At 51.1% G+C, this 26,083-nt stretch overlaps 1 protein-coding gene across 3 annotated transcripts in view; it reads left to right on the plus strand.

The window, feature by feature from the left end:
- The window catches only part of LOC133344705 (nebulin-like), a 103,514-nt gene extending 78,515 nt beyond the window's left edge, over positions 1-24,999 (plus strand). For all 3 annotated transcript variants that reach the window (XM_061554774.1, XM_061554775.1, XM_061554776.1), the window contains 31 exons: positions 44-151; positions 283-387; positions 2,811-2,915; positions 3,316-3,420; positions 3,565-3,669; positions 4,166-4,276; positions 8,058-8,168; positions 8,664-8,765; positions 10,309-10,416; positions 10,724-10,822; positions 12,158-12,271; positions 13,366-13,470; positions 14,110-14,214; positions 14,515-14,619; positions 15,378-15,488; positions 15,940-16,053; positions 16,300-16,404; positions 16,505-16,609; positions 17,289-17,381; positions 19,205-19,297; positions 19,841-19,933; positions 20,401-20,493; positions 21,123-21,215; positions 21,446-21,538; positions 21,670-21,762; positions 21,914-22,021; positions 22,146-22,326; positions 22,468-22,560; positions 22,943-23,095; positions 23,189-24,198; positions 24,311-24,999. In XM_061554774.1, coding sequence (XP_061410758.1) covers positions 44-151; positions 283-387; positions 2,811-2,915; positions 3,316-3,420; positions 3,565-3,669; positions 4,166-4,276; positions 8,058-8,168; positions 8,664-8,765; positions 10,309-10,416; positions 10,724-10,822; positions 12,158-12,271; positions 13,366-13,470; positions 14,110-14,214; positions 14,515-14,619; positions 15,378-15,488; positions 15,940-16,053; positions 16,300-16,404; positions 16,505-16,609; positions 17,289-17,381; positions 19,205-19,297; positions 19,841-19,933; positions 20,401-20,493; positions 21,123-21,215; positions 21,446-21,538; positions 21,670-21,762; positions 21,914-22,021; positions 22,146-22,326; positions 22,468-22,560; positions 22,943-23,095; positions 23,189-24,198; positions 24,311-24,484 — 4,293 coding nt within the window. In that variant the 3' untranslated portion in view covers positions 24,485-24,999. The remainder of the gene's footprint in view (positions 1-43; positions 152-282; positions 388-2,810; positions 2,916-3,315; positions 3,421-3,564; positions 3,670-4,165; positions 4,277-8,057; positions 8,169-8,663; positions 8,766-10,308; positions 10,417-10,723; positions 10,823-12,157; positions 12,272-13,365; positions 13,471-14,109; positions 14,215-14,514; positions 14,620-15,377; positions 15,489-15,939; positions 16,054-16,299; positions 16,405-16,504; positions 16,610-17,288; positions 17,382-19,204; positions 19,298-19,840; positions 19,934-20,400; positions 20,494-21,122; positions 21,216-21,445; positions 21,539-21,669; positions 21,763-21,913; positions 22,022-22,145; positions 22,327-22,467; positions 22,561-22,942; positions 23,096-23,188; positions 24,199-24,310) is intronic.
- Positions 25,000-26,083: the final 1,084 nt, after the last annotated feature.

Consider the following 26,083-nt stretch of genomic DNA (forward strand, 5'->3'; position numbering starts at 1 on the left):
TCAAAATGTGCGACTAATGGTGGCCCGTGTTGCGTGGTCCTAGATCGTCTACAAGGAAAAGCACAATAAGACAAAGCACATCGGCTTCACGCCCTTACAAGACTCGCCCTTCCTCCGCCACGTGAAGAAAGCCGACGCTCACACCAGCTATGTGAGTATGCCGCAAGCACCAAACCCTTTCCACCTCCTCTGAGTAGCCACACGACACCATCCGCGCGAACCTCTGCCGTGCGGCAGGTTTAACGCGAGACGTTCGCCCGCGCCCCCCCCCCCCCCCCGCAGTGGAAGTACCGGGACGAGTATGACCGCAAGAAGGACACGTACACTCTGCCTCCCGATGCCGTGCCACTGTGCACCGCCAAGCAGGCCTACGCCATCAGTCTGGACGTGAGCTGCACTGACTGCCATGGCCACATCAGATTTTAATTAAGTGTGGTGGTTAATTTGTTAAGGTAGTCAACGTTGGGAAACCTGTGATAATGGGAATTATTATTCTACTTGTTTACCAAGCAAAGCCTCACCGAGTTTCAAGATTCAATCTTGATGTGAAGCTTTCGTGACTGTAGGAATTCATACTCTTTAGTTCTTTCGGTAAAGTGACGTAGATAGAAAAATAACTAATAGGTCACGACGTTTCGATCGCAACACAAGCAATCGTCTTCAGGTGAAACAATACAGCAGGTGGATTGCTGAGGCAGGAAGAAATATAGTGAGAGAGCTACTTCAACCAAAGGTTATATAGGTTTTGGTGGGTACAACCCAAGGGTAAGTGGGCGGGGCTAGGGATGGAATTTGCAAGTACAATGGAACCTCGGTATACGTCGTTAACTCGTCCCAGAAGGTAGGACTTATACCGAAAATGACGTATACCAAACGAATTTTTCCCATAAGAAATAAAGGGAAAGGAAATAATCCGTTCCAGAGGAAAATAAATTATATTTTACATGGCATATTATACATTAATGGGGTTGTATAAAACTATTTAGACACTAATTACTAAAATGCATACAGAAGCCACGTGACCGCGCTGCTGCCAGCTGCGTTGGTCACGTGGCGTGCCTCAACCCAGCACGTCGTGCGCGCCTCGACCCGGGGCTCCACCCTCCATAGGGGCAGCCCCCCACGTCCCCCGCCCCTCTCCCCCACGCCCCCCGCCCCTCTCCCCCACGCCACCCCGCCCCTCTCCCCCACGCCACCCCGCCCCTCTCCCCCACGCCACCCCGCCCCTCTCCCCCACGCCCCCCGCCCCTCTCCCCCACGCACCCCCGCCCCTCTCCCCCACGCCACCCCGCCCCTCTCCCCCACGCCACCCCGCCCCTCTCCCCCACGCCACCCCGCCCCTCTCCCCCACGCCCCCCGCCCCTCTCCCCCACGCCCCCCGCCCCTCTCCCCCACGCACCCCGCCCCTCTCCCCCACGCCCCCCGCCCCTCTCCCCCACGCACCCCGCCCCTCTCCCCCACGCACCCCGCCCCTCTCCCCCACGCACCCCGCCCCTCCTCCCCCACGCCACCCCGCCCCTCTCCCCCACGCCACCCCGCCCCTCTCACCCCACGCCACCCCGCCCCTCTCCTCCCCCACGCCCACCCCGCCCCTCTCCCCCACGCCACCCCGCCCCTCTCCCCCACGCCACCCCGCCCCTCTCCCCCACGCCACCCCGCCCCTCTCCCCCACGCCCCCCGCCCCTCTCCCCCACGCCACCCCGCCCCTCTCCCCCACGCCACCCCGCCCCTCTCCCCCACGCCACCCCGCCCTCTCCCCCACGCCACCCCGCCCCTCTCCCCCACGCCCCCCGCCCTCTCGCCCCACGCCCCCCGCCCCTCTCCCCCACGCCACCCCGCCCCTCTCCCCCACGCCACCCCGCCCCTCTCCCCCACGCCACCCCGCCCCTCCCCCACCTCCCTCTCCCCCACACCACCCCGCCCCTCTCCCCCACGCCACCCCGCCCCTCTCCCCCACGCCACCCCCGCCCCTCTCCCCCACGCCACCCCGCCCCTCTCCCCCACGCCACCCCGCCCCTCTCCCCCACGCCCCCCGCCCCTCTCCCCCACGCCACCCCGCCCCTCTCCCCCACGCCACCCCGCCCCTCTCCCCCACGCCCCCCGCCCCTCTCCCCCACGCCACCCCGCCCCTCTCCCCCACGCCACCCCGCCCCTCTCGCATTGGACGGGGCATACGCGGGTACTGCACGCGGCGACTCATCCCGACCCACACAAGTTCTAGCAAACGCGTCGTATCCCAAGAAATTTTCTCTCTCGAAAAAACACGACGTATTCCAAAACGGTCGTATACCGAGGTTCCACTGTAAATGTAAGATCGCAGAGCTAGCATGCCTCGGCTAATCCGAGGGGGGAGGGTAGGGAGGGGGAACCAGGTAAAGTGTAATGAGTCTCAAGATTCTTTGTTTGGAGGGTCCTGCTAAGTTTTCGCAGTGGGAGGTGACGATTGTTACGTGTTTCCCAATTATGTAATTAGCGAGTATTTTTAACAATGGCACACAATGGCCTACTCTTATTTGAATGTCACGGGATATTTTACGTCAACTGTAAAGCACAGCGCACATAATGTTACAGTTAATACACCTGCAGTATTAACCAGGGTGGCCTGCCAAAATCGAACCACAAACCCTCTGGTCCATGTCACCACCCACGTATTAATCACGTGGTGGCATGATTGTTGATGGTGCGGTGGCGGTAGATATCATTTGACCTTGGCATGAACCTATCTCGTTGAATGCTACGAGTTCAGCTTTGAGACTGATTTCACGAGTGCGTTGTACAGTGCAATGATGGCGATGATGTGGTTGTTGCAGCGGCCGTACCGAGCTCAGTATGAGAAGACGAAGGCTCGGTGGGTGGAGGTCCCTGACCGACCAGACATGGTGTCTGCGATGCGCGCGACCGTGCAGCTGAGTGATGTGCGTGCTCCGCCCTCACCCCGCGCACTTCTCCATTCCCATCCCGGCCACAAGAGTGCACGTGAAATCCCACAATCCCTTGTGTCCCCTGTCTCCTTATTACACCCTGCATATTCGCAAGGTACACTTGCACGCACAATGTAAACGGTCTACACGCCGAGCGTGCCGAGTGACTCTCGAGGTGAGTACAGCAGGCATCACCACCAAGCGCCATGCGCCCTGTGAAAGGCATGCACATCGGCCTCAATGTGGTTCCATTATTCTGCCACTTCTGACGTAGTGATCTGTACGAAAAGCTAAATTTCTGCAAGGTCTGTTACGGCTGTTGCACCTGTGCACACGTGCCTGTCCACACACGTGTGTGTGCGTGTGTCCGCGTGTGTGTGTGTGTGTGGCTTAGGCGGAGTACCGGCAGGACCGGGAGATGCTCAAAGGCTGCAAGTTCTCTGTGACCAATGACAAGCTGATGGTTTTGGCTAAGCAGGGCCAAGACCTGGCCAGCGGTGTACGTCCATGCAGACACTTGTACATGGGCATATACGGATACACGTACCCATTGCTTGTGGGCAAGGCTGCGGTTGTGTGCTTACACGGGTATGTGTCTGGTGTCTATGCGCTTGTATGCTTTTATGTGTGTACGGATGTGCAGATTAAATACCACGAGCAGTTCCAGCAGATGAAGGACAAATTCACGCCAGTGGCAGACAGCCCCGTGCTCAACAACGTCAAGAACGCCAGCAACCTCGCCTCCGAGGTGATGGTTGATCGATGATCTTCTGTTGTGTGGCCTCACGAGCATGGACGTCTCAATGTGGGAATCTCCAACTAGTGCTGCCAGTCTTAGCTGATTTCAATCTGTTATTAAAACTCGCTTACTCAAACGCCTGCAACCGCCACAGTGCAAGTTAATTCTTCATGAACCGGCCATGTGTGCCATTTAGTTCTGTATTTACGTGTGTGTTTAATTGGGTGAGATATTCACTGTATAAACTAGGTTATAGATTTACAATGTTTGTATAAGTGTCATAACGAGTTTTCTTTGTGTCAATTAACATCCTGAACCAAATTTCAAACGAGATATTCCATCTCAAGGGATCATCCAGGTGAAATTCTTTAATATTTGAAAGAATGCCTATTTATGTCTCGTACAACTCTGTAGCTTGCATTGATGTGAGAGATGTAAGTGGGAATGTCTACCGCTGAGAGAGACGGTGACAATAGTCACTCTCGTACGTGACCGGACTGAGCAGGTCAAGTACAAGGAGGCGGGAAAGAAGGTGCTGCCCAAGCCGGCATTCTCCAAGATCCCTCAGACCCCGCAGACGGCCCTTGTCAAGAAGCTCTCCAAGCTGCAGAGTGGGGTTCGTTGTTCTCACACACACACACACGTGCATACAACAACAACAACCGCCATTCGCCACTAAGTGGCGGTGACGTCACCACGACGCTTGTGCCAGGCCATGTGCACCTTGAGGCCGCGTGAAGTGTCGAACGCCCGCTGGCAGGAGGTCACGGGGCAGACCCAGGTGCCACAGGTCGACTGACTGAGATGACTGAGATGACTGGCTGATGCACCACTTATTGCCCCCTACTGTGCCAACTTGCTGTGCTTTAGCCACCTGGCACTCCGCTCGTTGTTGTGAGCGTCACTCCTCCGCCCTCTGTTGTTGTTGGAGGGCGACTGCCTCCAACTGCCCAGTAGCGTCTTTCACGAGCCTCCTCCACAGAGGCCTCTTGACACCGCTGGTACCAGTCAACGGTAAGTCCACTCAGCTCCACGTCCTCCTGTACCACATCATTCCGTCTCTTCTCTAGCCCGTGTCGCGCCCATTTAGTCCCCTCTATCCGGCCAAACCAAAGCTGTTTAGGCATGCGGTGGCTGGGCATGCGGGCTACATGACCCTGCCAAAGCAGCTTTGCGTGCCGGAGGAGCTCACCGATAGGACTTTGCCCAGATCTTTCAAGGATTTGTGGGCTCTGCAAGCCTCTCCTCAGCGTGCCTCGCAAGGCAATGTTGAATAATCCTTGCCAGGACCTTTCCCGGCACACTGAGGAGTGAGATGCCCCTGTAGTTGTTACAGTCTGTGCGGTCCCCCTTCTTAAAGAGGGGGACCACCAAGGCATCCTTCCAGTCCTACGGAACCCGTCCAATGGTCCAGACTGTTGTTATGATGTCATGTAGTGCAGTCTGTGCACAAACGCCACCCTTCCTCAGCATTTTGCTTGGGAGATAATCTCTGCCTGGTGCTTTTCCTGGTTTCAGACTCTGGATCGCCTTCAGTACTTCCTCAACAGATGGCATCTCAGCCAGCCACTCACAGGGGGTGACTTCCAATATTTGAGGCAATATTTGAGGCACCGCAGCCTCAGCAGGGTCATTCCCACTTTGTGCCACGATGTTTTCTTGGCTGAGGGATTTCCCCTCCCCCAGGACCTCACAGAAATGCTCAGCAAATCTGCAAACCTGTTCCTGGGGGTCGGAGATTGGATCACAGTTTTTTCCCCGTAATGATGGTAATAGGTGTGGCGCTGCAGGTTACTTTTTTAATGGAGTTAAATAGGGATTTGTGATCGCGGGCCACTGAGGCAGACTCTATCTCCTCAGCAACCCGCTACCACCACCCATCCTTGGGATGCTGTAGATGATTAGAGTGGGCCTGTCGCTTTTTCTCAGCCAGCCTGAACACCTCTGTCAGCCAGGGTCTCTGGGGAGGTCTGGACCACATACCCAAAGCAGCCATTACAGCTGCATGAGTCACAGTCCTAAACCTCGCCCATTTACCCTCGACATCAGGAGGAGTGGGGGATGATGCCAAATGCAGCCGCAAGCGATGATGAAATTCTCGCTTGCAACTTTCATCAGCTAACTGAAAACCAGGCCACCTTAGGGTGGAATGGGGTCCTGTGTGTACACCCACCACCAGAGTGTAAGAATGGCAGGCGCATCTTACAGATGACTAGTCGATGGTCAGAGGGCAGATTAGCTCCACGGTAGGTCCTGGTGTCAAGGACATGGGCTCGCATCCGCTGGTCTGTCACTATGTAGTCCAGCAGATGTTCTTGCTTGGACCCGGCATGCATCCATGATGGAACAACGTGTTGGTAATTACAAGCCCATGGGCTGCACAAAAATCTAGCAGCCTCCTACTGTTGTTATTGAGCTGATCTGGCCCATGCCTTCCAATCACTCCAGATCAGGTGCCAGCATCATGACCAACTCAGGCATTGAAGTCACCCAACAAGATGACTCTAACCCGAGGGGCCACTTTAGCCCGCACCTGTGACAGGAGGTCATAGAAGGCATCTGACTCATCGGCTTTGCCTGCATCCCTCCACGGATGTTCGTTTTCGGTGGGGGCATAAGTAACCACGACCACCACTCCTCGCCTCCGGTTGATGGGAAGGTGAGCCCAAAGTAGCCTGGGGCTTACAGCTTCCCACACCTCACCGCCACGCTCCCACGCTCCATTCATTCTTTTGTTCAGAAGAAGAGCCACACCCTGTTGTTTGGCAGTCTCCTGCCCCGAGTAGAGGACTGTCCACCCCTCATGGTGGCAGGAGCCAGAGCCGGTCCACCAGACCTCTTGAATGCCAAAGAGATCCAGGCGGTACCAGTCCAGCTCCCGACAGAGGAGTGGCAGCTTCTCCTCCGCAGTGAGCGTTCGAACATTCCACGTGGCCATCCGTAGTGGCTTTTCATTGTTTCTGGAGGGACCCCGAGGGTAAAGATTCAATCTCCTGGCTCCGCCAAATGGGGTTTGGCCAGGAGACGTCATAGACGCCTGGCCTCCGGCACAAGCTTATTAGTTAGATATTTCAGTTGTGGTTTAGTGGTAATTTATTGAAGGTGGAGGGGTTACCAGCCCCCATTTAGCCACTGTGGTGGTCACAGACGCCATGAAGGGAGAGGGCAATCGGAATTGGCCCTCCCCCCCCACAGCACTGTCCACGACAGGGTTGCCCATCTGGCACCGCGAGGAGTTAGGGGGTTGTTTTACCGGACGTGCATACAAACACTCGCACAGATACACACACATGCACAAAGACAAAGATCCCCCGTATCACCTTTAAAGACTGTTTGGGCAAGTGCTGTTAGCGGAGCACCTATGAAGGCTGGCACGGCAGACGAGGGGGTGGGTGGCCGGCACCACACCTGACTGCCTTTGTCTCCCAAGTGGCGATGTTTACACTTTGCACCAAGCACTCATTTGAGCCTGAGTCGACCTAGTGGAAGCCCGTAACCAGTTCAGATAATTGTCACTGGTGTTAGTCGTGAGCGGGAATTGAACTCAGGTTGCCGGGTTTGTAGCGCACATGTTAACCGCAACAATATGGCTCCCCATACATAAAGACAAAGATGCCCATTATAGCCTAAACAGACTGTTGGGGCAAGTGTTGTTAGCAAGCACCTATGAAGGCCGGCACAGCACACGAGGGGGTAGATGGCCAAGACCACGCCCGGCCGCCTTTGTCTCCCTAGTGGCGATATTTACACACCACACCAGGCACTCATTTGCGGTTGAGTCGACCTAGGGGAAGCCCAGGACTGTTTCAGATAATCATCACTGGTGTCGACCGTGAGCGGGAATCGAACTCTGGCCGCCGGGTTTGGAGCGTACCGTACTAACCGCCACACTATCGCTCCCCATACACACACGCACAAACACACATGCACACGCACGCGCACACACACACATATGTACGTAAAGATAACATACTAATCGATCAAATGCTGTTACTGAGCACCTATGAAGGCCAGCATGGCACTCAAAAGAGAGCGGTGTGCCCAGCACAACCTTCGGCTGATTTTGTCTCCCCAGTGGCAATGTTGACAACCACGCCAGGTATTATTTTAAGGCTGAAGCGACCTAAGTGATTACCAAGTCTGGTATGGATAGTGATCGCTCATGTTGACCGTGCACAGGAACACTGGGTTCATAGCGCAGTGCGCTAACCACTGCACGAACACTCCCCACACACACACACACACATATATGCACGCACAGACACGCGCACATATCGCACGGTCTCACCATGAATACCTCACGCGGCCACATAGCGCAGGCCCATAGCACAGGCACACCGTTCACATGTGAAGGCAGCTGTGGGAGTGGCCACCTTGGCATGCACTGCTGTTTGCAGAAGTGCTACCGGCAGAAGCACGATCAGGAAAGAGGGAAGTCCGATTACGCCAGCATGGAGCACCCGCCCGACGTGCAGCACGCCATGGACGTGAACAAGAAGCAGAGCTCGGTGAGTCGCTCACCACAGCCCCCCACAGCCTCGCCCGTACGCCCCCACGCCCCCCGCTGCTACGCACCTGACGTACTCGCAAACCTGCGCAGGCTCCGCTACGCACACGTGATTCACCTATGTGAGCCTTAACAACACTACCCCACGGGCATCCCGCACGCGTCCCACTGTGAGTGTGGCCAACGTGGGCAAGAACTCCGGCTTGTTCTGGCCGCCGTGAAGGCAGCTGTACGAAGGTGCAGCCCGTGGCCCCAATTTGATGCATGAGCACCCCACTCGCAGCCTTTAAATTGCAACCCCTGCCAAAATACTAGACTAAAAAGTCAAGGTGCAGCCCTGAGCAATTGTTTGCTCACTGGCGGATGGGTCTCCACAAGAGTGAACTCTCGTGTGTATGGGTCTACTCTTTCGCATTACAGCAACACACTTACTGTATACTTAATGTGGATCATGTGCTATACGCTGTGCTGACTGTGTGCCTTGTGCTGCCTGTAGGTGGCCTATAAGAAGGCCGCCAGGGCCAGTCTCAACTACACGCAAGTGGCCGATCGTCCCGACATCCTCAAGGCCCAGCAGGCTGCCAAGCTCATTAGCAATGTGGGTCCCCTCTCCTTCACACAACGAACACCCCAATTGGAGAAAGCCCAGTTCACATCTCTAACAGGGACATCATGTATACCAGTGTGTACGCCACAGACATGCTGTAAATAGCAGGTGTTGTTTAAATTACAGGGTGTGAACCAGTGTAAACCACACGGTATAAATCAGTGTGTTAACCACAGTGTAAATGACAGATTGTAAACCACAGTGTCATTCACAGACACCACAGATTTTAAAGTAACACAAAATAACTATATTCTTTGGGTCTTTCGGTAAAGTCACGTAGAAGGGAAATAATAAAAGAATAAAAATAACAAATAATAAAATTTTAACGACGTTTCGGCCACAACGCAAGCAGCCGTCCTCAGGTGAAGAACAGAGCTGTCGGAAAGACAGCGTCCTAATGAACACTGCTAAGCTTGGCAGCGTATTTTAAGCTGGGTGGGAGGAGCAGAGAGCCTTGACAAAGGAGTTTACATATCAACAGAGGAATTTAGCATGTTGATGACATGCAGATATGGGGTTAGTCACTCCTTGTGGAACGTGTAGGCGGTGGGGGGTCTCAAAGTCATATTATGCTCGTGTATTATGGAGGATTAGCAGTAATAAAGGAAGGGAAATTTTTGTATAATTATAAAATTTGGTACACCGGTCACTTAATGTTAATAGCTCAGCTTATTGGAGAGTATATTGAGTACATTGATTATATTGATGTAATTTAAATTAAGTTTTTTTCACATCGGTTTATTGTATGGTAGTAGGGTATTTGCAGTTCTCCACTGCCAGCCTCTCACTATACACTCCGCGAACTTCTCCACTGCTAGCCTCTCACTATACACTCCGCTAGCTTATCTGTTGCTAGCCTTAGCACACTCACACTTAGGATTCCGCTAGCCTCTCTACTGCTAGCCTGTCTACCCTCACTCTTCCAACCTTGCCCCTGCCTCCAGCGGAGGATCAGCTAACACCGCTGGAGAGGACGAGGTGTGGAGAGCGGGGTCTCGGACTTCTCTTGAATTCTCTCTTGTCTTCACTCCAACCAACTCAAACTCCTATGCCTCACACGTTCCCCTTTTATCCCCCTCCTCATTAAGTGCCCCCAGGTGGCCCTCATTAAGCCGGCGTCCTCGCCACGCCCCACGCACGTATTCTCCCCCTTATCGCCACTCTCTCTCGCCTCTGTGGCGCCTACTCCGCGTTTGCATTTGCAGCCAGCCAATCACTGCCTCTTTCCCTAATTGCTGGCGTCTCTGTCTGCTGTCACCCAGGCCACCTGCCTGCACCTGCTTATCCTTAGCTGACCTCACTGTCTGAAACCCCGTACATAATGCAACTGCTGTTTGCAAACCCTGTGCGCGTTACGCCACTACACAAGTGTAAAGCACACCATACAGGGCATAGCCTGCAGCAGTGTAAACCGCATTGTGCAACCCACACATGAGCGAGGTTGAGTGAGCATAGGAGTCTGGGCGAGAGCGCTGAATGATGGTCGGTGACGTGAGTGAGGGATATGAGCAGGAATGTGATGCCATCGCTACAGATCGAATACCGGGCCAAGGCCAAGGAAGAGGCCGCGGGGTTGATCACTGGGATGGCAACTCGGCCAGACATTGACCACGCCACAGGGGTGTCTCACCTGGTGTCGCAGGTAAGTCCTGACGCATTTTCCTCAGTCACGCACGATCATGGTACTCTCCAGTTATGTCTTGCGCGCTCAGCCTGCAGTTGTGGTGACCCAGGGCGCCCTTGCAAAAGAGGTGATGCTGCCTAATGCGTCTCAACTAGGGTTAATTTCATCTCCTGGTTAAATAAAGAATACCACAGCTACGACCATCACCGACGTGTCCAGGGTACTCGCTAAATTCCAGGCACCCCAACACACATACCAGGTGTCCTGAGAGCCTTTCTAGGACACGGCCGTGGGTCCTTTATGATGTCGGCGGTGCTTCCAACAGGTGGAGTACACGAAGCAGAAGCCTCGCGGCCATGGCGCCGCCTCCTACGACACACCACTCATGCGCCAACTTAAGAAGGCCAGCAACCTCATCAGCCACGTGAGCCTTCACAACACTACACCACGGGCATCGCACATGTGTCCCAACGTGAGTGTGGCCAAGTGGGCAAGAGCTCCGGCTTGGCCTGGCTGCCGTGAAGGCAGCTGTACAAAGGTGTAGCTCATGGCCCTGATTTGACGCATGAGCACCCTACGCAGTTTTTCAATTGCACCCCCTCCTACCAACAACTCCAGTAAAAGGTCAAGGTGCAGCCCTACAATTGCTTCCTCACCCCATTACTGGTGGATGGGCCTCTACTAGTGGGCATTAGTGGATTCTGATCTACTCTTCCACATTGACCAAACTTGTGATGGCGCCACGGTGGCAAGATGTTAACTACCTCACCCAGTTTACAGGTCGTGGGTTTGATCCCGACCCTGATGCTTGTATATTTGGAGTTAGCATGTTCTCCCCGTGGTCGTGTGGACTTTTCTCTGGGTCCTCCGGTCTTTTCCTACACTTTTAGAAACTTATCTTTAGAGTATTTGGCTGCTATAAATTTCCATATGATAAACCACGCCTTTTGGTGTCCTCTGGTCTAACACCGTTTTGAGTCTAGGCTTAAAAGAAAGCTGTCTCTGGTGTGGACCAATCAGTTTCAAAGACAATGCAATGTTTTTTGTTTGCATTCTGACCACAAGTATTGTGGTTAATGCAGACATGATTCCTTGTAAAAGGTTTAAGTTTGGTGTTTTAACATTTTAACATCTGTTTTGTTACCAGTAAAAAGGAGAAAACCTATTCTCATAAGCCACTTCGTTGAGCTGTCATTGTGGCAAGGTCACATCTGAACAAGAGCTATATAGCTCAGTGGGCCTCACCTGGTATGAGGTAAAAATAAATTGGAAGAGGTGGGCGTAAGCACTCTCTAGCCCCCGCACACGACCCGCCGATCGACTCATCGTGGTGCACCCATTTGTACCGCTGGGTGAACAGAGGTTGTGGGAGAATTTGAGACACTTGCACCGTCGTTTCAATTGACACGACGGAAGATGAAATTGTTATTGATTAACCGGACTGGTGCACCAGTTACGTGGTTAATGGCGACTCGGTTGAGGATTGCTGTGTGTGACACACGTGCTGTTGCATTTTACAGATTTACCACAATAAATGTGTTTGCCCTCCATTTGGAGCACCTGCCCACGTCCTTCATTTCGAGTGTGCCCCTCAATGAGTCTTACATCTTGAGACTCATTGGGGCTTTTCTGAGTAACTAATTTAAATACAATTACACCCCCCAAATTTACCTGCCAGGGAAGTCTGTACTTGGCCTTTGCCTCATGAGGCTATTAAACTGACTATGTTATCCCTGGTGTGATGTCCATGCATGCACAGACAAAGTACAAGGAAAAGTTTGACAAGGAGGTGAAGGGGAAGAAGCCACACTTTAAGGCAGACGAGTCGACCACCTACAAAGCGAACAAGCAAGCCACTGCCCTGGCGAGCGAGGTGACAAGCATCATTCTCGCAACCACTGACAATCCTGAACTCTTCTTCCACATCGCAGGGTACTTTGTGATAAGAGTCGCGAGCCAGACAGGAGACGGTAAGATCATGCAGAGCAATGTAGGCAGTTTCTACAAAGATACGTATTGTATACGACGCTAACGATTATTTCTAATTATGTATCACAATATAATATTGCATTGAACTAGGAACCCAAAGCGTAAAGAGATGTTACTATAATATCGATATTTCACCATCATTAATTCAAGCAAGCCTGACTGCTGATAGGACACTGCATGTCCGAATTGTTCCAGAGTTTGCTTGTATTGTTGAGCTAATGCTGCTGAAAAAACACACTTCCAGAAATGCCGTGTGACTGATAAGGTGTAAAAAAAACCTTTAATTTTTAAGCGCCGCGACAAATATAGGAAGACGTAATGTCTGCTAATTATATACTCCACAATTCCTTCATACATTATTATTTTGCACAATGTTATATTAGGGGATTATACTCTTTCCCCCTTGGGAGAGAAGTCCCTTGCTATGTTCCTGCTTGTGCCACTAGCTGGTGCCAACCTTGCTTGCCCAGTCGCCCGTGCGCGGGACACACGAGACCGTCTCTGGAGGCCACACCAGTCGAAAATACACGTGTGCGGTGTGTGCCGCTCACCCACTCTCTAGCACTCCACTAACAGTGGCATACTGGAGTAAGGCAAGGTCCACGTTTCAGGCAGGTTGGGCAAATTTGTGGTGAGTTAGGATTATGCCTTTCTTATTGGGAGTTACAGCTAGGCTTCAGATTGAAAAGTTAATAGCTACAGTGGCTTCCTAACATCAGAAGGAAGAGCATTCCAGATGGCCACAGAATCGCATCTGAAAGCGCACGATGCAGTGATCATCTTTATTCGATGGCTATTCAAAAGCCGATGCGACGATGACTGGAGTTCGCGTGATGGTTTGGGTGTGCACACAGGTTGGACGCACACACGCGTGACAGTTGAGGTTGGGGGTTAGAGTTGTGTTTCAGAGTTAGAACCGAGCTGTACGTCGGGATGCCCTGCCAGCCTCATGCCACCGGTGTTGCTGTGCACCTGCAGGTGAAGTACAAGGAGGACCTGAAGAAGATGCATACTCCCGGTGTGGGTCTGGCCTCCTCGCTGCTCATGCAGCACATTACCTCCACCAGCAAACTCAGCAGTGAGGTGGGCACTCCCCAGAGAAAATCGCCACTACGCCGTTGGCACTGCACTGAAAACACTCAACACCTTCATCAGTAACACTGTGGCCTTAAAAGTAGAAATATCTATTTATAATGTAATAGGTAATGTTATGGGAAGTCGACCTTTGTAGCAAATAGAGAGGTGAGGAAGACTGAGCGAACAACAGTAGGAGACCAATCAGTTTCAAAGACAATGCATATATTATCAGAGTATTCAGTTTGGTGTTTTAACATCTTAACACCTGTTTAGTTGCCAGAAAAAAGGGGAAAACCTATTCTCAACAGTAGGAGACTTCGCAATACCCATATACACCATGGGGCCCTGATTAAAATGTAATTAGAAAAATGTTTCCAAATTATTATTATAATTTTCCAAGCTTTGTGGCACTATATTGGGACGTTTGACCTACTCCATGTATGTGGTTAAGCAAATTTTGCTCGTGACTTATTATGACCACTTGCTAAACATTTGTGACAAATTTTGGAGCAAAAAAATGATTCCCCAGCAACGTATTGAGATGGAGGTGACACCTAACCCCTTCGTGTTTAGATTCAATGTATCCTCTCAAAAATACTATGTGAGATGGCAATGGAGATGAGAGTGAGTGTTTTGTGTTTGCAGAATGTGTATAAGAAGGAGTTTGAGAAGAGTCGTGGAAAGTACCTGCATGTGGTGGATGGGCCTCAGCAAGTCCATCACCGTGAGGTCACAGACATGCAGAGCGAGGTGGGTGACACAGGGCCAAGCGCCGCCGTACATGCGTAGTATCAGCGTGCATCGTTAACCTAGTACCTGTCAGCTCATGACACGCAAGGGCATGCTTCACACTCGCTCGCATAGACGCGATTAATAGAGGTAATATATAAACCACAGCTTACACAGGTTGCTGAGGCAAACAATCGATTAACGTGCCCACCATGCCAGCCCAATCTGCTGGAGGCGCACCTGGGGACATTACCCCTCATTGCAGTGCCAGGTCTACGTGAGGGGCTGTGACGAGCGTGATTCTCTGTTTTTGCCGAGCAGTCCAAGTACAAGCAGGACTATGAGAAGTCGAAAGGAAAGCCCATGCTGGACTTCGAGACGCCCACCTTCATCACGGCACGCGAATCCCAGCTGATGCAGCGAGAGGTAGGACTTCTCTGTTCACATTGACTCAGGAGATTTTAACACTCGGGATGGGTGTATCAAGGCCCGTCATCTCTCCGAGTGAACCAACCTGGTGATCACGGAGGAACTATTAGTCTCAAACCTGTTCATATTCTCAGCTCAGCTATTTCAAGTTTATTTTGTCTAACCAATTGAGAACTCAAGAAACGAGGATGAGTCTCATTTGCAAGAGTGACCTTGGGTCACCATAATGACATTAAAGCCAAGTACAACAAAGTATAAGAGCAAATATAAATCAGAGCAAAAACAATCAGGTTACAGAAGAAATAAAAACACTTGTACAAAATCTAAATCACATCAAATAACTTTCCAGGAACAAAAGTTGGTTTGCACAAATTACTTAAAAAAAAACGTTTATCGTAAAATTCAGTTACAGATACATCAACATGGGTTTTGGGTGATTATTGCACCAGTGTGTAAACAGATTATTGCACCAGTGTGTTGCGATTGAAACGTCGTAGTTTTTTTGTTATTTTTGTATTTATTGTTTTTTCTTTGAACCTATCTACGTGACTTTACCGAAAGATCCAAAGAATATGAATTCCTGCAGTCACAAAAGCTTTAAGTCAAAATTAAAGCTGAAGTTATCTTACAGATTCGACAGCTCAGAATTACATTGTGGTGTAGACGACAGAGTGATCAAGGCCAACTTTGAAGCAGCTGTGACGGGAGTGATCGTTGTGGTCACTCATGAGTGGTCCCTTGTGATGCCTCTTTAGAAAGTCTACCGGAGGGATTTTGAGGAGGGAATGAAGGGACGGAATCTGAACGTTCTGGAGACGACGCCCGCATACCTGTGTGTGAAGCACGCCTCCAGCATCCTCAGCGAGGTGGGTGCTGCGCTGCCCTGCACAGAGACACTGTCGTTAGTAACAACAGAAAGAGCAGCGCGCATCTGCGCATTGAGTACTCTTTCACGAGCGAGTCAGGTTTCGAGTCTCATTGCAACAGTGACTGATTTGGGTCACCGCAATGGCAATAGCAATAACTTAAGAGTGCGGCAATGAAGCAAAAATCGGGGCAAAAACAACCAAGCCACTGACAAAAAAAACATCATTGATAACGTAATGTGATGTGTGGTGGGCGGTGGTGCATGTGGTGTGTAGTGAGGGGCGCTGTGTTTGAATGTACGCTTGCCACTTCACGTGATCTGAAAGTACACGTAGCCTGGCACAAGTTCTGTAGCGCCATCACTGCCGCTTTGTGTGTATATATGAGCAAGTATTGTGATGTGTGGTGTGGCCGTGGTGTGGTATGTGCCACACAATGTATGATGTGCAGAGAGAGTACAAAAAGGACCTGGAGAGGGTGATCAAGGGGAAGGGAATGACTGTCCAGGACATGAACACCCCCGACTTGCAGCGGGCAAAGAATGCCACGTCTATCCTCAGCCAGGTGAGTCTGCACTCTCACCAGAACCACGTCATGATCTGACCATGTTTCTGTGAGCCCCTCTACCAACCGACAAACGTTTAGCGAGGTTGTTACGTGGCCTCATGCAAAAGTTGATTACGAATCATAACATTGGCTGCGAAAACACACGCGTTACCAACTTTTGAGGGCTGTTTAGCGAGTTCGGTTTTAAGCAGGATCACGCGTGCGCTTTCACTGCATTGACTGCGGGGTGCTGCCTGGCCTCAGACCAAATACAAGGAGATGGCAGGCAAGGAGCTCGGCGTTTACATCTCGGTGGTCGACTCTCCCGACATCGTGCACGCGCGTCACGTGAAGGACATCACGAGCTCGGTGAGTAGCGCAGCGGCAAAACACGCTCGGCCACGAGCCCCGGCTTGATTGGTGTTGACTGGCGTCTCGTGCCTCTCGCCTCTCCACTGGTGCCGCCCAGATCAAGTACAAGGCGGATGCGGTGAGGGAGCGGGGTCACTTCGTGTCTGTGCTGGACACACCCCAGTTCAACACCGTCAAGGAGAATCAAAAGAACTTCAGTGAGGTGAGAGTCCCCCTCCTCAGCCCATGGGCTCTCCCGGCCTGGTAGGCCACTGTGGCCCGCAGGGATGGTAGATCACACGAATTGGGGGAACTATCACTCTTACCCAAGAGTGTTGAGGTGGCTTGTCAGGGTATGGCAGTACTAAAAAGAAGATTAATTTCCATCTGTGCAGGGATTGAGTGTTATACCTACCTCTCATGCACATTTTTTCTCCAGGTACTCCAGTCTCCTCTACGTGTATACACACCCATTAATGGAATTGAACAAACATCCCAATATAGAACCACAGAGCTTGGGCAATTGTTGGCACTGGTTCTGGCTGCCTTCCTGCTTGCTTGTGGGTTTCCCCTGCACCTCCATGAGAAAACTGTGCATTACAAATTCTACTCCAGAGGAGTTTTTGGATGTGATTTGCATGAATAATATGGTTTAGAAAATAAAAAATTATTGCACAGTATTATAGGGGCCAGGGGGAGGTTGACTCAAATACATTAAACTTTGACACTGTGTCACCTTGTATGTTGACCAACTAGAACACGGCAGTCTTACATACGTCACAGAAAACAGTCCTGGCCATCCTAAACAACACACACGGGTTGTGACATGGTTGTGATGCTGCTGTGTGGTAATCGTGCTGGACACGTGGGGGTTGCGACGATCCTCTACGCTGCCATCTCAGATCCAGTACCGGGACCCGATGGCAAGTGGCACATGTGCCACCGACACACCCGAGCTGCGGCACGCCAAGCAAGCACAGCACATCATCAGCACGGTACGCTGCCCACCCACATAATCCCACCCCACTAGCCCAACACAACAAGCCACCCCTCGAGCCCACCCATATAACCCACCCCAAGAGCTCACCGTGCAGACCCAAGCATACAGTGAAGTATTTGATCCCCTGCTGATTTTATACGTTTGCCCACTGACAAAGAAATGATCAGTCTATAATTTTAATGGTAGGTTTATTTGAACAGTGAGAGACAGAATAACAACAACAAAAATCCAGAAAAACACATGTCAAAAATGTTATAAATTGATTTGCATTTTAATGAGGGAAATAAGTATTTGACCCCTCTGCAAAACATGACTTAGTACTTGATGGCAAAACCCTTGTTGGCAATCACAGAGGTCAGACGTTTCTTGTAGTTGGCCACCAGGTTTGTACACATCTCAGGAGGGATTTTGTCCCACTCCTCTTTGCAGATCTTCTCCAAGTCATTAAGGTTTCGAGGCTGACGTTTGGCAACTCGAACCTTCAGCTCCCTCCACAGATTTTTTTTATGGGATTAAGGTCTAAAGACTGGCTAGGCCACTCTAGGACCTTAATGTGCTTCTTCTTGAGCCACTCCTTTGTTGCCTTGGCCATGTGTTTTGGGTCATTGTCATGCTGGAATACCCCTTAGCAGAAAAACACCCCCAAAGCATAATGTTTCCACCTCCATGTTTGACGGTGGGGATGGTGTTCTTGGGGCCATAGGCAGCATTCCTCCTCCTCCAAACACGGCGAGTTGAGTTGATGCCAAAGAGCTCCATTCTGGTCTCATTTGACCATAACACTTTCACCCAGTTGTCCTCTGAATCATTCAGATGTTCATTGGCAAACTTCAGACGGGCATGTATATGTGCTTTCTTGAGCAGGGGGACCTTGCGGGCGCTGCAGGATTTCAGTCCTTCACGGCGTAGTGTGTTACCAACTGTTTTCTTGGTGACTATGGTCCCAGCTGCCTTGAGATCATTGAGAAGATCCTCCCGTATAGTTCTGGGCTGATTCCTCACCGTTCTCATGATCATTGCAACTCCACGAGGTGAGATCTTGCATGGAGCCCCAGGCCGAGGGAGATTGACAGTTCTTTTGTGTTTCTTCCATTTGCGAATAATCGCACCAACTGTTGTCACCTTCTCACCAAGCTGCTTGGCGATGGTCTTGTAGCCCATTCCAGCCTTGTGTAGGTCTACAATCTTGTCCCTGACATCCTTGGAGAGCTCTTTGGTCTTGGCCATGGTGGAGAGTTTGGAATCTGATTGATTGATTTCTTCTGTGACCAGGTGTCTTTTATACAGGTAACAAGCTGAGATTAGGAGCACTCCCTTTAAGAGTGTGCTCCTAATCTCAGCTCGTTACCTGTATAAAAGACACCTGGGAGCCAGAAATCTTTCTGATTGAGAGGGGGTCAAATACTTATTTCCCTCATTAAAATGCAAATCAATTTATAACATTTTTGACATGCGTTTTTCTGGATTGTGTTGTTGTTATTCTGTCTCTCACTGTTCAAATAAACCTACCATTAAAATTATAGACTGATAATTTCTTTGTCAGTGGGCAAACGTACAAAATCAGCAGGGGATGAAATACCTTTTTCCCTCACTGTATATGTCAATTACATGTCATTCATAACCTGTATTAGGCCACCCTTCCAGCGCTCCCTGCTAGCCCATCTGCCCCACTAGCCATATATAAGCACTCTCACCTCAGCCCTGGTAGCAGTTGCACTGCATCTCTGACGTTTGAATGGGGGCATGTGTTGTGTCATGATACGTGGTGTTACGATGTGGTTGTGACGCACGGTTGTTTGTTGTTGTGGTGGGGTCCAGGTGAAATACAAGGATTATCCCGGGAAGGCTACGCCTGTGCCCTTCACGCCGGAGGTGGAGCGCGTCCGCAGAAACCAAGAGCATGTGTCTGACGTATGTCACACGCCGCACCACACAATACAAATATCCCTCCTTTAGCCTTAATAGACTGTTGGGGCAAGGGCAGTTAGCGAGCACCTATGAAGGGCGGCACAACACATGAGGTACTAATTTAAGGCTAAGTCGATCTAGGGGAGGCTCAGGACTGGTTCAAATGTTAGTCAACAATGTTGGCACCTATGAAAGGCGGCACAACACATGAGGTACTAATTTAAGGCTAAGTCGATCTAGGGGAGGCCCAGGAATGGTTCAAATGTTAGTCAACAATGTTGGCCATGGGCAGGTATCGAACTCGGATTCCCGTGTTTGTATTGCTATGAAATAACCACGACGCTACCACTCTCCAAGCACACATAGACCTCTTGTGCCTGTGATGATAGTTGTGACAAGGGCGAATGATTATCATGAGCATCGTATAAAATACCAGGCACTTGTTGAGAAACACGAATTTTGTAAGGTGTGTGCACGGTACGTGCTGTGTGTGCTATGGCATGCGTGTGGTCTGTGGTGAGCTATGTGTTTTCTCTGCGGCTGCAGGTGAAGTATAGGGAGCAGCTGGGGAGAGGGACGGCTATGATGCTCACCCCGGAGATGGAGCGGGTCCGCAGAAACCAGGCCAACGTGTCTGACGTACGCAGGACCCTCACACGCGCAAGGGCTCACACACACCTTCTCTGAGCTGAGGGCAATGGTGTTTAGTGACTTGTCATTATTAGCGACCTGTATAGCCAAATGATCATACAATACGCAATAAATAAATCATGACTTCTGTTTCAGAATTACCACTATTCAGCAGAACATTGTTCGTCTGGCGATCTATATAATTGTTTGTTTCAGGTCAAAAAAGTAATTCCATGAATCTATGTGTACCCTTTATTTACTTTAAAAAACATATATAGTAAATGCTTATTTTAACGTTCGATGGTACTTTGCTGTGCAATTGAAGCGTATTGTGTGTGCCATGTGTGTGCTTATCCTATGTGCACTGTATCTGCGCGTTGCTGTGGGGTGCATGTTGCCTGTCGTGTGGCGAATGTGGTGTGGATTGTGGGCGTGCTGTGTTGCTGTTGTGCTGCGTGTTTGTTGTGGGGCTGCAGGTGAGGTACAAGGAGCAGTTGGGGAGGGGCACGGCTGTGATGTTCACCCCGGAGATGGAGCGCGTCCGCAGAAGCCAGGCCAACGTGTCCGACGTACGTGGGACTCTCACACGCACGCACACACACGGAGTCAATTCGTGGGGCTTGCAGGGTCATTTTGTATCTGCAGACCGGTCGGTAATGCAGTGTGGATGACAACGACTGGGGATGCAGCTATGTACAGGTTTTGTGGGGGCAGTGATGTGGCCCAGCGGTAGTTCGCCACTTGTTATAGAGGTTCGTGGTTTGATTCCGGCAGGCCGCCCTGGTTAATACTGTGATATGTGTTACGCATAAAACATATCTACGTTAAAGATCACGTGATGTCATTCGAAGAGTAGCCCATTGTGTGTAGGCATTATGGTCCAAATTAGATTTTTTTTTTTTAACATAGCATTTGTTGCCTCCTACTGTGAAAAGTTGCAGAATCTTCCAAAAAATAAGTAGTGAGACTCGGTGAGGCTTTTCTGGGTGAAGAGATTTAATAAATAAATATAACTATTATTGATTTTCGATTCAAAAAATAGTATACGTATTTGTTTTCTCTATATTTTTATGCAACACAACGAACATCCTGTAAAAAGGCTTAAACCTGTCAGAAGCTCTCCCATGAAGGTTTCACAGTCACAAGGTTATTTTGCGTTCACGTGACCCGTGTTCCGTGCAATGTGCCGACGATGCAGATCAAGTACAAGGAGCAGCTGGGGAGGGGCACGGCTGTGATGTTCACCCCAGAGATGGAGCGCGTCCGCACAAACCAGGTCAACGTGTCCGACGTACGTGGGGCTGGGACACACGGGGTCACACGTGCGGTCGACGTGCGGGGCTCGCACAGCCACTCGGGGATATACGCGGGCCTCAGACACGTACGGGGTTTGGCGCGCGGCTCTCAAGGAGATGCGCGTGTCTCAATGCTTCCACTGTTTGGCGGACTGTACGGCCAGAGTGCTGTGAAGAAGAGTAGCGTTGATTCGGTGTAACCTGTGCATAACTCGTGTGGCAACAGGTGAAATACAAGGAAGCAATGCGGAGGTGCATGGCCATATCTCTCACCCCGGAGATGGAGCGCCTCCACCACAACCGGGCCAATGTGTCCGTGGTAAGTGTCATGTGAACACATGACCATTAAATAATTATTTATACTGTCATTGACATATTCCTGCTGAGAACCAGGTTATATCAGTATGTGAATGGTAGTTTTAGCTGTTAAATGCGCTTGTATTTGTGCAGGTCCAATACAAAGAGCGGCTTGGGAAGTACACGCCCGTAAATATACCTTCTGACCTGGAGCGCCTACGAGAGACCGAGAGACACATGAACGCGGTAAGAGATTTGGCGTCGCTTCTCTTGATTGAATCAGTCCTGCTCTCCAGCGCATAATGCACACTCACTGATACTACACAGCTCCACTACAGTGTACAGTGGCACGTATCTAGTCGCGTGCATACCGGAATTTGTGTGCTCGCCTGTGCAGGCTCATTATAAGGACCTGGGCCGATGGGATCAGCAGGGCCGCTCCATGTGTCTGCTGGACACGCCTGAGATGCGACGCGTGCGTCAAAACCAGCGGGACATCTCCATGGTGAGGCCAGTGAGGGGGACTGCAGGACGCCCCTGGTTCTCCTGCATACGCACACGGCGCCCGTATACCGTCACAGAGCCTGCTTGTCGTGACCCGGGATTGAATGGGTATCTTCTTGTCACAGGTTAAATACCACGCAGACTTCGAGCGCAGCAAAGCGCGTGGCTTCACGCCAGTGACGGACGACCCCATCACGGAGCGCGTGCGCAAGAATACGCAGGATGTGAGCGACATCACCTACAAGGGAATCACACGGCGTGTCGTGGAGATGGAGAGCACCTCAGCTGAGCAGGGTGGCACCACAGGTACCTAGCCTCTGGGGCCTGGCTCCACGCTGCTTCACAGCCTCCTCTCTGCTTCACAGCCTCACAGTCTGCAGCGACTGCGTTTAGTCAGAGAAGCCTTGCCTGGGAGCGTGCTCACCTCTTATTTTCTCCGCGCGGCAGACTTGCGTGTTTGGCGAACGAACCCTGGCTCCATTTTTGACTACGACCCTGCGGAGGACAACATCCAGTCACGGAGCCTGCGCGTCGTCAGCGGTGGGCAGCTCACTTTACGGCCACCGCAAACGCATGGCATTCACTCACTCTATCGGTTCACGTTGATGCTACTGATTTTGAGGGGGGCACAGGTCCACTTTTGGAGTGTACTGTTCCCATTGGTGGCGCTAGTAATGCACTCACGGCCATCACACGTATGTACATAGGGAGAGAATAACTGGAAGTATGATTTGTCTCCGATATAATGTTTTTTCCTTTGCTTTGCCTGGAGAGAAGATTCCCAGATACAATATGTGCATGTAGTGGTGTGTGAATACACACGGTGGTGTGCATGCCATACCACACCACGGGTGTACATATGCCATGTTTGTGCAGCTCCTCATAACAGCAATGTGCCTTCCGTCCTCTGTGCCCGACTCAGTTCAAGCGAAGCGGTGTGGCCGGGAGTACCCACGCTCCCTCAGTGCCCTGAGCACGAGCACGGGCGATGAAAAGTCGGAGATGTCGGGCCCCACGCGCACAGCCTCGTTCTGCAGCAACACGTACTCCAGCCAGCCGGCGGTGCAATTCCAAGGTGACGACGTCCTGATACTCCGCTTGCTTGCACGCAAACCCCCTGGGATCCTGAATTCCCACTCATTAATAAGAATGCGGTGGTTGTGTGCAGTTTCTCAGCAGGTACAAACCGGCCACTCAGAGGGCACCCAGGATCAGAGTGGCCATGCCGTGGGCAGCAGGGTGCAAACTGGCTACTCAGTGGGCACTCAAGGTCAAAGTAGCCACTCGGTGGGCAGCAGGGTGCAAACTCACTACTCAGTCGGTACCCAGGGTCAGAGTGGACATTCCGCGGGTACCAAAGCACAAACTGGCTATTCAGCGGGCTCCCAGGGTCAGAGCGGGTACTCTGCAGGCACCAGAATGCAAACTAGCGACATCGTGGGGAGACAAGGTCAGAGAGAACAGCCGGTGGGCACCAAGATGCAAACCGGCTACTCAGTGGGCGCTCAAGATCAAAGTAGCCGCTCAGCGGGCGCCAGGGTGCAAACTGACTACTCAGTGGGATCCCAGGGTCAAAGCGGGCATTCTGCAGGCAACAGAATGCAAACGAGCTACATCGTGGGCAATCAAGGTCAGAGTGAACAGATGGTGGGCACCAAGATGCAAAGTAGCTACTCGTTAGGCACTCAAGATCAAAGTAGCCACTCAGTGGGCACTAGGGTGCAAACTGGTTACTCAGTTGGGACCCAGGATCAGAGTGACCATTCTCTGGGCACCAGGATACAAAGTGGCTACTCAGTGGGTTCCCAGGGTCAGAGTGGCCACACAGTGGGCACTCACGGTCAGAGTAGCCACTCGGTGGGCACCAGGGTGCAGACTCACTACTCAGTGGGTCCCCAGGCTCACAGTGGCTATTCCACGGATTTCAGAGGGCAAACTGGCCACCCTGTAGGCAATCAAGGTCAGGGTGGTCACTCGGTGGGCACCAGGATGCAAACCCACTATACGGTGGGCACCAAGGTGCACACTGGCCAGTCGGTCGGTGGCTACCTGATGGGCAGCCAGATGCGGAGCAGCTCCTCCATGCAGACGGCGTTCCTGGCATCGGCTGGAGTCAACGTTTCTGCCAGCCATCGCCAGCTCTTGTCGCCGGTCTCGTCCCACCTGTCCTCGACCTCTGTGAGTGCCACAACATCCATGCAGGCACCGTGGAGATAGAGAGCGTGCCCACGTGTGGAATAGTCACTCGCGGCGTAACTCAACGGTGTTCTCCCCTCCCCATGCGTTCCAGAGAATCTACCGAGCCGTGTACGAGTACACGGCCGCAGACCGTGACGAGGTCTCTTTCCAGGACGGGGACGTCATCGTTAACACCCAGCAAATCGATGAGGGCTGGATGTACGGCACGGTGCAGCGCACAGGCATCTCCGGCATGCTCCCGGCGAACTACGTGCAGGCCCTGTGAGCCACCGCACGAGCTGCAACACTGCCGCCTTCTTCTTCATACGGGCTTACCTCCACCAACCTCTCTCATCGTCAGCCACAAAAGCAACAGCTTTCTTCTACACAAAGGCTTCACAAACATGGCGAATACATTCTGAAAGTACACGTGTCCCGGTTTAACAACCAGTTTAACAACATGGACAGTCTGGCAATTATCACCTGTGCTCGAGTGTAAGGAAATCATTTGTACAAGATCTGGTACCAGTATTGTGTTGAACTTGATTCCAGTATTATGCACAGTTTTGATAGAGCTAGGCTGACTGAGAAATGTCTGGGTTTGGTATGTTGAAAAGGTGGCAACTCCTAAGGTTACCCTCAGCTACAAATCTGAAGACGTATTAGTGAGCATAGATAACGTTTTGCTGCGAGTTTGGTCAGCACATTTCGACACAGTTGTGGTCACCTGCGTGTGAACCCTTGTTGCATGGTGGTGGCTGTGAACAGCGTTTATGTGTTCTAATAAAGCCTGATCTCCAAGCTATTGTGTAGCTGTGCTTTGCTTTGCGCCAGGTGTTCATTACAGGTACTTGTGTTCCCACTCAACTTATCCAGACAGAATGCAAGGCAGCGCACGGTAAGAGGCCTCATCAGGAGGATTCACAAGACGTGGATTTACTCTGTACAATTCAACTTGCCCGGGACAACAATTTCAGCACTTGTTCCCAGGGCTCTAGCTTTTATAAAGGTCTCAAAACCTTTCGTTAATAACTCAAAAGGGTTAACCCCTGAGTGACCCCTGCTGTGCTGCGCTGTTTGCCAGGGTATGCGACCCACAGAGGAGCCAGAGATTAGGTTTCCATCTGCCCGGGTCTGTCCCGTAACGTGACTTGCACCAAGGCTGTCTTCTTCATATGGGCTCACCTCCACCAACCTCGCTGGTCATCAGTCACGTGGGTTTGACTCCCAATCGTCTGGAAATTGGCATCTGTTCTGGTGGCAGGAATTGATTTGTACAGGTATCTGGTTCTGGTTCAGTATTGTGTTAAACTTTATTACGGGATACTGCAGTTTTGACAGACCTAGTGCTGAGAATACATCCAGGTGTGTGCTGCAATGTAAAAGGTGTCAATCTTTGCCAGAGGCCATTCCTAGCTATGGGCTGTGTACCTGTGCTTGACTCTATTGGGCCTTGCACCTATATAAAATCATGTATCTGAAGAAACATTTTTCTGAAGAGTGAAAAAAATTGTGTTCACTTCAGATGACAGCAGCATTATTGTATTTTAAATAAAAAATACCATATTTTAAAATGTTACATATTTGACCTAAAAAAATTTGATTTTATGCACGCAATTACTTTATTTGGTGATACTGCCTTGGCAGTGGTGCACAACCAACAAATAACAAAAAAACCTCAACGCATTAATCAATAATAGTGGCCTTAAAAGGAAAGTATATAATCGTAGACTCGTAGGAAATGACGCTTCTTCAATTCCCAGAGTGAACCCACTCTACCCACCCTCTCTGATCTATTTTATGTTTTGAGCGGCCATTGTCACTTTATTTTTATTATGATTTTTCTATCTACGTGACTTTACCGAAAGAACCAAAGAATATATGG

The sequence above is a fragment of the Lethenteron reissneri genome, chromosome 20 (assembly GCF_015708825.2).
Source record: "Lethenteron reissneri isolate LAM-NWPU_2019-01 chromosome 20, ASM1570882v1, whole genome shotgun sequence".
Classification (NCBI taxonomy): domain Eukaryota; kingdom Metazoa; phylum Chordata; class Hyperoartia; order Petromyzontiformes; family Petromyzontidae; genus Lethenteron; species Lethenteron reissneri.